The sequence below is a fragment of the Caenorhabditis briggsae genome, assembly GCF_000004555.2.
Source record: "Caenorhabditis briggsae complete genome, chrI, whole genome shotgun sequence".
NCBI classification, from domain to species: Eukaryota; Metazoa; Nematoda; class Chromadorea; order Rhabditida; family Rhabditidae; genus Caenorhabditis; species Caenorhabditis briggsae.
This window is the reverse complement of record NC_013489.2, coordinates 4,935,865-4,945,927: the sequence shown is the minus strand read 5'-3', so window position 1 is coordinate 4,945,927 and position 10,063 is coordinate 4,935,865. Positions and strand designations below refer to the sequence as shown.

Genomic DNA, 10,063 nt, shown 5'->3' with positions numbered 1-10,063 from the left:
CCGTAAAAGTGGAACTCCGCCCCGATTTCCTCGCAATCGGTTCCTCGGAGACAACCCCTTCCTCGGAATCGGTGGAGTCTCGTACAAAAAACTGAAAAATCACTAAAAGATTGAATGAAACTCGCAAAAAGATGATGGAAAAATCGTTTCAGAAATATTTACGAATCAACTTTGGGTGCAAACGCGGAAACGACAAATCACACAAATTCTTGCTACCGTAATCCATGAACTTTTCTTGAAAATTTCCATGATTTGCTTTTCTTCTTTTATCGTTATGCTTTCAGCTGTTGTCTTGAACATATCTATGCTAATTTTCTAAATTCCAATGCTATCGGTCATGCCCTTAATCTCAAAAACTTTGACTTTCCCTCTAACTGAGCGCACACTAGTGTTGCGCCTGCATCCCCCAGCTGGCGCTTATCTCTCTTCATCGCGTGGTACAGGCGCACTCTCTGCGCTCTCTCTCTCTCTCTTTTCTAGTTTGTGATTATTGATTCTGTCATTGCAGCTGATATTCAATGGATACTTCCGAGCCTAACTGTTCGTCACACAATTTTCAACCCAATGATTTAATCTGGGCAAAAATGAAAGGATTTCCGCCATGGCCAGCAAAAGTATGTGTTTTTCCTTTATGTTTTTATCGATTTTTGAGCTAGATTTTATTCAGATTAAATACCAATTCAATTTAAATTACAGGTGTTAGAAAGAACCGAAGACACGCCGGCCAGGCGGATTCCTGTAATGTTTTTTGGTACATTGGAGACTTCTTTCATGAAACCAACCGATCTTTCGGACTATGAAGCGCATCGGTCAGATCACGAGATTCCAAGAAAACAAAAAGATTTCAACAAAGCTGTCCAAGAAATTCGTAAAGCCGCAGGAATAGAGTCAGATTCAGATGAAATCAACTTCCCAATAATGGAAAGAAAAAGTCCTCCAAGCTCACCGACAGCAGGAAGAAAACGTCAAACTAGTGGGCGATTTATGGATGCAATATTGGCCGGTCCGGATAAAATGAGAGGCAACCGATCAGGCAGTGCATCTACGAAGTGAGATCTATTCAGTTCCTTATCATAAATTTATATTTATTCGCTCCAGAACACGCTCCCGTGCATCCAGCAACGCATCAGCTACCAAAGTTTTGCGAGACATGATCCGAAAAGAGAGAAGACATCGCATGAACAGTGAGAGCTCACACGGATCACGGAGAAAGCTTTTGAACAACGCACTTCTGAGTGGCGGAGGGATTCCATCGACTTCAGACGCATTCCCTGATTATGCAGATTCTACAGATTTCAATGCACTCTTTGGAGATGCTATACTTGGCAACTTCGATTTGGGCGATGATTCGAAATCATACAAGTCTAAAAGATCGCGTGGAAGTTCCAAAGTTTTTGAGGATATCTTTAGTAGAAGTCGACACCGATCTGGAAGTGCATCTGGTCGACGCTCACGTATGATCTCGCTATCTGGATTCTCTGGAGTATCGGATATGTTTGATGAGTTGTTCAACAATCAAGGTGATTTGGATAACCATGCAGATCAATTGATACTGACTCTCAACAATATGCCATCGGACGGATCTATAGACAGGCCCTTGAGTCCAGAACTATTGACCTTGAATCCATTAGATAGACCCGCGGTGGAGTTTTGTGATCAATGTGGGTATGAGTGTCGAGCTCAAAACGGTGTTTGGAGCTGCAAATCAGCCCATTGTGGTGTTATCAAAACACAGGGTGGAGCAACAGTTCGCGGCATTCTTGACGAGACAATACGTATTCCGAAACTTGAGGTCAAAACTGAGTGTATCAGTGATAATAGTTCTGAGAAAACTGAACTGCCAGTTGTTTTGCCTGCTAAAAGAGTACGGAAACCAAAACGAAACTCTGACGATGATGAGTCGGATGACGAGGACGCTTCGAAACGGTCCAAGGCTGTGATCAAGAAAAAGAAAAAAGTCCAGGTCCAAAAATTGCGAATGAAGACTTTTCGACTCATAAAGTTGAATTTCAGGTACTCTCCCCACGTTCGCGAACATCAAGTCCCACTCCTCAAACACCTTCCGCCACTGTTCTACTCGGTCGGTCGAACTCTCCAACATCCAGCTCGCATCGGATTCGTGATCGCGCGCGTCCGAAACACTAGTAAGTCCCTCGTCATTAAACAAAAATCATGACAGAGACACGTCAACACTGATAAAGTGGTTACAGCAAAGTTGAAAAGACACCCGTAATTTCGGAGAGTGGTCACCGGCACTGTGTCAATTGCAATGGCCAAGTCAGACCGCAAATGTGTGGAGGTAATCGACATAGATGGCGTTGCGTGGACAAGAAGTGCCGAAAGTGGTATGGATGGGTTCGTTCTCATGAAGAGATACCGAAAAACACTGGACGTAAGAAGATGACAACATTTAAATCGCCAATCACTAAACCTATGAAACCTATAAAACCAAGAAAAGAGGAAGAAGACGATGGATATACTTTGAAGCGAAAAGTCGGACGCCCATCTAAACACGATCTGAAGATTCGCTTGAGGTTACAAAAAGAAGCTGAAGAGAAGCAAGCAGTAGTGAATGCTGCACGTGCTGCTCAGATGCTTAGTGATCCACCAGTTGAGATGTCTCCCGGAGGCCAAGTTGTTCCACAACCACGTAGAAAGTACACGAAACGAAAGAAAGATGGACTAGGTGGTGCTAATGGAAGCAAAAGAGACTTCAGTCCATTTGATGAGGATGTTAAACATAGACGTAATATATCTTGTGCATGGTAACTGTAAACCTTTTTTCTTTTACAGCAGCATCCCCTATTTCGGAGCAAACTGCGTCGTACCGTCCATCTGCGATGGAGAAACGTGCGAGATGGTGGACAGGAGAAAAACGAAGGGTCGATGCGTCACCTGAAAGAGAATTTGGAACGACTGGCGCTGATTCAACGGCAGCTTTCAGAATGATGGCTCATGCTGTAAGATCGGCTGCAGTCACTAGGTAATTCGGAAGTTCAGTTATGATCTTATGATGAATAACCCCCATTGAGAATTTTTTTTTCTGGTTACGGTATTTTTAGCATAAATAATATCGGAGTTGAATTTCAGAGCTGACGAAGTTGGCACAGTCAATGGTTCATTGGATCTTCTCATGGATAGTCTCATCGGATCGATGGGTCCACTTCTCGCTAACCTGACAAGATTACCGGCCTTCCGAGACGATAATCAGTTGGCACAACAACTATGGAATGCATCTGCTGTCCACATTCCAACTTTCCAATAATAGCATCCGTTTAGAATCTGAACTTTAGATCTTGTTCATGAGGTTTCATTCCTCACCCCATATATTGAATCACTTTGCAACCTTTATGTAATAGTTTCGATGATATAACCTGAATTTCAAACATTGTCCAGTTTATTAGCCTTCTTCGTTTAGAATCACTATCTCGGTCTCGATTAATTTTATGTATGCCTTAATCAGTCATCTTTTAATCAAGTACAAATTAATGAATTTTTAAAAAATCCTCTTCTATTATTTTCACTTGAGAAAATTAGAATTTCTAAAGCACTGGAGACCTAGATTCAACAATAATATGTTCCTCTCCAATAATAATACTTTCGGAATCTGGTACGCCTGATAAAAATGAAAGCTGTATCTATTTTTTTCAATTCTAATTGTTTAAATGCTCGAAAAGTTTGGTTTTTTGAATTTTCAGAATTTCTGATTTTCCAAAATTTCTAAAAAACTTTCATTTTCTGAAATTCCGAATCTTTTTTTTTGGGGTTTTCAGTAAAAGTGGTTTTTCAAAGTTTCCGGTTTTTCAGATTTATCGAATTTCCAGAAATTCCCGTTTTTTTTATTTCTGAATTTTTCCATTTCTGGATTTCCGATATTTTTGAATTCCAGAATTCCTGAATTTCAGAAATGCTGGATTTCTGAGTTTCCGATTTTCTGAATTTTCGAATTTCAGAATTGCCGATTTTTCAGAATTTCCAAAGTTTCAAATTTTTAGAATTTTCGATTTTTCTGAATTTCCGAATTTTTAAAATTCCGAATTTCTGTTTTGATTTCAAACGTTTTGAAGTGGTGAAACCTTTAAATTTTTCCGATTTTAGTTTTTTTTGTCTCTGAAGTTTCAAAATGCTCATTTTCAGATGACGTCTGTATACGAGAGTCTATTATCAGAGTATCCTGATAAAGGCGTTGTCGGAAAACCAGAGGTAAACCCAATGTTTCCGACATATTTAAAAAATCAATGCTTTCAGATCCGGGACACGGAAGATCAGATGATCGAGAAGCTTCGAGTCCTCACGAATCACTTCCGAAACGCCAAAGATACGGAAAAACCCATTTTTGTGTTAATCGGAGCTGGAGTTAGTACGGGCTCGAAGCTTCCGGATTTCAGGGGAAAACAAGGTGTTTGGACGTTACAAGCAGAAGGAAAACATGCAGAAGGCGTTAATTTCCAAGTGGTCCGTCATTTGAAATTTCGTTTCAACTTACAGAGTTTAGTGAGAGTTCAGGCTCGTCCAGGCGTTTCGCATAAATGCATTCTGGCTCTACACAAAGCGGGATATATCAAAACGATAATCACTCAAAATGTGGATGGATTGGATCGAAAAGTGGGAATCCCTGTGGAAGATCTGATCGAAGTGCACGGAAATCTGTTCTTAGAAGTTTGTCAATCGTGTTTTAGGTGAGAAGATCTTCTAGAAGAGAATTCTATGCAAATCTATGCAAACATATTTTTCAGTGAATATGTGCGAGAAAACATTGTGATGAGTGTTGGATTGAAACCAACTGGCCGCAATTGTGAAGGAAACAAAAAAACAGGTCGTTCCTGTCGTGGAAAGCTTCGTGATGCTACTCTAGATTGGGACTCTGAAATCGACCATAAGCATCTGACGAAAATCAAAAAGACATGGAAAGAATCTTCACATCTTCTTTGCATCGGAACTTCCCTTGAAATCATCCCAATGGGTTCTCTTCCAGTCGACGCAAAAGCTCGCGGAATCAAAACTACTACTATTAACTACCAAGAAACTGCTCATGTAAATACTTGATTTTTGATTCCGGGCAACATAATTTTTCAGGAAAAAATCGTGGAGACTGCAATCCATGCGGATGTCAAACTGATTCTCTACTCACTATGTCACTCACTCGGCGTTGAAGTTGATCTCGGAAACGATCTCCCTGATGAAGTGCCTGTACCATTGGAAATTTGTTAACATTTTAAATGACTTTGTAAACGGCTCAAGTACAATAATGAAGAAAATGGATTTTGATTTCGTTTATTTAATGGATCATAGAACGAGAAGATAGAGAGAGAAGACTATTCGAATCACATTTTTTTGTCAAAGGGGTGGGGAGGGGGCAAATATAAAACATTTCTGGAAGCAAAATAAGCTGATTTTGAGAATAAAATCGATAGAAAGGGTGCGGGCTGAGGAGGATCACAAGTGGGTTCGAAAATATTTGAAACGTTTAAACCAAATGGAGAAATAAAGCTAGGAGTTTAGAAACAATTAAAAAGAACTACGACACCCTGCAAGTTTCTCGGAGTTCGAGAAAATTATACAAAATCATAAAACGGGGGAAAATGGAAGGGAATCTAAATATAATTTCTTCAAATTGATTACATTTACGGATAAGTTTTCTTTCTTTTGTCTTGAGGTTCAGATTCATTAGCGGGATAATAAACAAGGAGAAACCGACTGAGATGGATGAATTGGGAAAGGGGGGAACAATAAAACATTGGGAAACTGTGGGAAAAGAAAGAAAATATACACATAAGGTTGGAGAGAGAAGGTGGAAGGAGGCGAGAAAAATAACAGGGCTTCCGGGAAGAAGCTTATTAGACATTTGTATCTTTGCCCAGCCGACGGAGACGTACTGAAATTATTAGAATATCATAAAGGATTCAAACTTTGATAACTGATGTCAAGTCCCGGTTGCAGGGACGTTTGAAACGGAATTCCCAAAACTCCGACCGGAATATTTCGAATTTTTTTTGTGAAAAAAAAAAATGAAATCTGAAGTTTGAAAAATTCCAAAATCCCAAAACCGGAATACTCTGAAATTTCGAAACTTTGAAACTCCGAATTTTGAGATGCTGAAGAATTCCGAAAAGGAATTCCGAACATCCCTGCCCTGTTGGTTTATTTTTTTGTTTGTTTCGAGACGAGGTCAGGTGTCACATCTTTCTGAGAGGCATTCCTCGGGGTTTAACGAAAAGATGATAAAAACAGCTGATTTTTTGTGAGGCAAAAAAAACAAACGCAATGAATGACGTCACAGAGAAACTTCTTTCTTTAATAAGTCTTACCTCGTTCATAATTACGCTCCAACGCCTCCGAAACTCGATGCCGAGCTTCCATGGATGCGAATGAAATACCGACTCGGAGAAGGGACTCATTCTCTTCTATCGCCATCATCATATCCATTTCTATCTGATTACCAAGCACAGATTGACGCTGAAAAGTTGACACAATTTAGTGTTTGACCATCTCTCAATTACTACCCCACTCGCATCAACTTGCGCAACTTTTTTGTCTGCTGTTTCGCAGAAAACGTGTGAAAATCTGCGTTGTTAGGTAAACAAATAGAGCAGGAAGAAATATAAAAAAAGGAGAAGATCGAAATAGAACACTATGTTTACATGTTTCTATTAGAGTTTCAGTGTGTTCGAGAATCAAAGAAAAAAATTTACCTGGTTGTCTGCCTTGAATTCCACAATCGACTGTGTCACTAGAGTAGATCGAAGCAATTTGGCAAGAAGTTCAGGAGTCAGGAAATTGGATTCAACGTTAAGAACACGGAGAGATGGAGACGTCTCGATGAGTTCAATCAGCCCCTGCAGTTCGATTTTCAATACAATATTCTGTTACAACAAAACTCACTCTAGCTTCCGAATCTGAGATGGCTGTATTGGCAAGAGAGAACTTTTCAATGTGTTTACTGTTGCATGCAGCTTCAATAAGTGTCCGAATTCGTTCCTAAAACAGAAAACACTTTTTAAAATGCTGAAATTAAAAAATACCAACCTTAGATAATCGTTTCATATTGTTGATATTCACTTCCTTCAAATCTGTGTCATCTTCTCGTAGCCGGCTAAAAACGAGTAATTTTTATGAACCATTTCAGGTATTACAACACTAACTTTATACATGATTCCACATCGGTATCGTTATCTGGCTCATCAGGAACAATTCGGGGAACATATGACTGAATGATTCCGTTAAACGTCGTTCCGGTTGTTTCATCCTGTGTTTTGCCCTTCAGTGCATTATAGTATTGTGGCTGATTTAAGACATTGTGCATGCCTAAAAATAATAAAAAAATAAGATAGATCAGTTGGCTAGTTAACAAAACTTACCTAAAATTCCAGCTAAATCAACAAGATCCTTTTCAGGTGCCGAGACAAGAGCGCATTCCAACTCCTCCTCGTCATCATCCAGATCAATTTCAATGGGCATTTCCATTTTTCCAACCTCTGGTTCTTCAGAATTCCTGCCACTATCACTATCGTACACCTTTCCTCGTTTCACTCCAGGTGTATACGGGCATACGTCATCCCAATCCTTTTCCGTTTTTGCTTTTTCCTCTAAAAACTTCAAAAGATTGTCTCTTTTGTATGGTCCTGTCGGTTCTTTATCCGTTTGATCACGGCAACGCTGTGAAGGGGGAAGCATGGAATTCTGAAACATTGCGATTTTTAGGTTTTTTCGTTCTTCGATAGTCTCCTCGCCCCAATCTTTCTGGTGCTTTTTGGTCGTTTTCTTGTGTTAACCATTCCACTTTTTTGCCCTCCTAGCAATTGGACAAAGTTCTCGTTACCTTCATTTTTTCCAAACGATTCTACCCAAACAATGTGCCCTTCTCCCTACTTTTTCTTCCCGTTCTAACCAAAGTTAAACATCTCCCCCATCAATGTGAGGGTGGTCTTTTCCTCATGGTTTCCGCAAATAAAATTGTGTATGTGTGTTTGTAGGTGTATCTCACTTTATGTATGTACAAGTGTAGGAGATTGAAGGAGGCAAAAAAAGAGAAATAAATTTCCGATTGAGTTTTTTGTTCGATTCCAGCTGAAATCATGAGGCATGATACACAATGTGTGGTGCATGTGATTGGCAATAAAAGAGCAAATGAAGGAACTAAAGCTTCGATCAGATATTATACTCTAGTTGAAGAAAATCCTAGCAGTAGTAAAATTTAAATGATTTATAGAAGCTTTTCCCCCTAAACTCATCTCCCGCTTCCATTAGGTTTCCCCCAAGTTTTTAATGCCGTCAATTTTCATCATCCATGCCGTCTCTCAGGCGGAGAGAGGAGAGGAACAACATTGATTGAAAGGTCTTTTCCTAACATCTTTAACTCCTAGACAGTTAGAGAAGCAGAGAAACGGATCTCAGGCGGTACATCCCGCTCTCGGTCTCTCTTCTGAGATCCAGTGAGAGTGTCTTGAAATAGTGTTGAGATCAGAGAAACGGTGAGACGGCATACTCCCGAGAATCGAGTGGAAATGGTGAGGATAGACCTAGAGAAACAGTCGAAGCTGGATATAAAGGAGTGCGGTATATGTGGACACTGGGCTCATGTGATAGATGAAGGAAGCATTCATCAAACATTTAATTATCGATTGATAAAAAATGTATCTGTTCACTCAAAGAAAAACCAAACCAGTATATTTTCGGTCTAGAATTAAGACAGCCAAAGATGCCAATATTACTGATGATCGAGATTGGATTTAATTGATTGGAACGGTCGACCACCGCCAATTTGGAGTTCCACTAATATTTTCGTCAAACTTCTCAAGAAAAAAATATTAGCGCGAACTCGAAAATAAAGTTTTCCAGATTTTCAAAAATCTGACTTCCCAAAACTGTGAAATCATATCCAGACCAACTAGCAATGAGCAGCGCATTGTTCTTTTCTAAACAGAAAACCTAATTCTACCCCTCAGCCGGTTCTATAAGGCTATATTATTTTCTTAATAATTCAATTGATACCACACACACCCCTTCTTTACTTTTCAAGTACTCTTCTCAACGCTTACTAACTGAATGAGTGACAAATGACTACACAAGCGAAGCTCTCAAAAACCTGCTTTTTTTGTATTTCCATCTAGGGAATTTTTTTTTGAGACCAAATATTTATCAACAAAAGCGAAAATACTTACATCCGGATCGAAATCATTGTTGAGATCTTCCAACTCGTCGATGGATAGTTTCGAGAGAAGACCCTCAATGTCATTGTCCTCCAAATCCTGAATCATTTTCAGAGCTCTTAATTTTACATGGTTTATTCTGAAAATCTTACTTTCAATCCTTTGTTGTAGACTTTTGATGGTAGCTGATTGCCTTGTTGAGTATTTGCTGATGGTGCTGAGAATGTTTTCTCTTCCGAGTAGTAACTGCAAAAAATAACTTTTTTACAACGACATCAACTTTTTTATATACGGTTGTGACATTAATTTTGTTTCGAAATGCAAAGAAAAACATTTTTTTCTTGATTTTTGACTAAAATAGTATAACTTTACTGTGGTTTATTACCTATGATAAATTCTAGATCTTGGGAACATTGGTGGGGGTGGTTGAGATGCGGGCGTTTCCATTTTTTAGAATTTCAGCTTCAATTCTTACTGATTGAATGCAATGAAGAATTTGAGAAAAATGATGGGGAGGGCGCAGCTGACTGAGAATGGAAAAGTGTCCCGTGTGCGCACTTGAGTCAGAGAGTACGCTGAGTATGGAGAGTGCAGAGAGACAGTGAAACAACCAAAAAGAGGCGTTTCATATCTCGGTGTCTCTCACACTGACAGTTCGTCCCTCGTCGGTTAAATCTCTATGTCTCTGGTTTTCGGTTGTTATTTGTCTTTTTGTGTGCTCTTCTGACCGAATTGAAGAAAATAAGTGTAAATATAAGCTATTATCAAAGTATGGGATGGGAGTTTTTTCTATGTAGGTTAGGACAGTAAGAGAAGACGTCTTTGAAATTTGCTCAAAAGATTGGCCAATGTTGACTGACCGATTGGATGACAGTTTTATTAAAATGTAAAAGAACAGAGGAACTCCAAGAATT

The 10,063-nt window shown here is 39.4% G+C and overlaps 3 protein-coding genes across 3 annotated transcripts; 2 read left to right on the top strand and 1 right to left on the bottom strand.

Annotated features, from left to right (window-relative positions):
* Positions 1-518: 518 nt before the first annotated feature.
* CBG03921 lies at positions 519-3,265 on the top strand (the record flags this gene model as incomplete). The annotated part of the gene is made up of 7 exons (XM_045244600.1): positions 519-614; positions 697-1,049; positions 1,099-1,963; positions 2,014-2,144; positions 2,211-2,746; positions 2,794-2,983; positions 3,091-3,265. The coding sequence occupies 7 exons, from the start codon at positions 519-521 to the stop codon at positions 3,263-3,265; spliced, it is 2,346 nt and encodes a 781-aa protein (XP_045092521.1).
* Positions 3,266-4,137: 872 nt separating this feature from the next.
* Positions 4,138-5,211, top strand: Cbr-sir-2.4 (the record flags this gene model as incomplete). Its single annotated transcript, XM_045244593.1, has 3 exons — positions 4,138-4,679; positions 4,737-5,034; positions 5,077-5,211. The coding sequence occupies 3 exons, from the start codon at positions 4,138-4,140 to the stop codon at positions 5,209-5,211; spliced, it is 975 nt and encodes a 324-aa protein (XP_045092522.1).
* A 626-nt stretch (positions 5,212-5,837) lies between these two features.
* Cbr-unc-94 lies at positions 5,838-9,596 on the bottom strand (the record flags this gene model as incomplete). The annotated part of the gene is made up of 10 exons (XM_045244591.1): positions 5,838-5,875; positions 6,309-6,456; positions 6,693-6,836; positions 6,883-6,978; positions 7,027-7,093; positions 7,143-7,305; positions 7,359-7,680; positions 9,162-9,248; positions 9,302-9,395; positions 9,535-9,596. The coding sequence occupies 10 exons, from the start codon at positions 9,594-9,596 to the stop codon at positions 5,838-5,840; spliced, it is 1,221 nt and encodes a 406-aa protein (XP_045092523.1).
* Between the last annotated feature and the right edge of the window lie 467 nt (positions 9,597-10,063).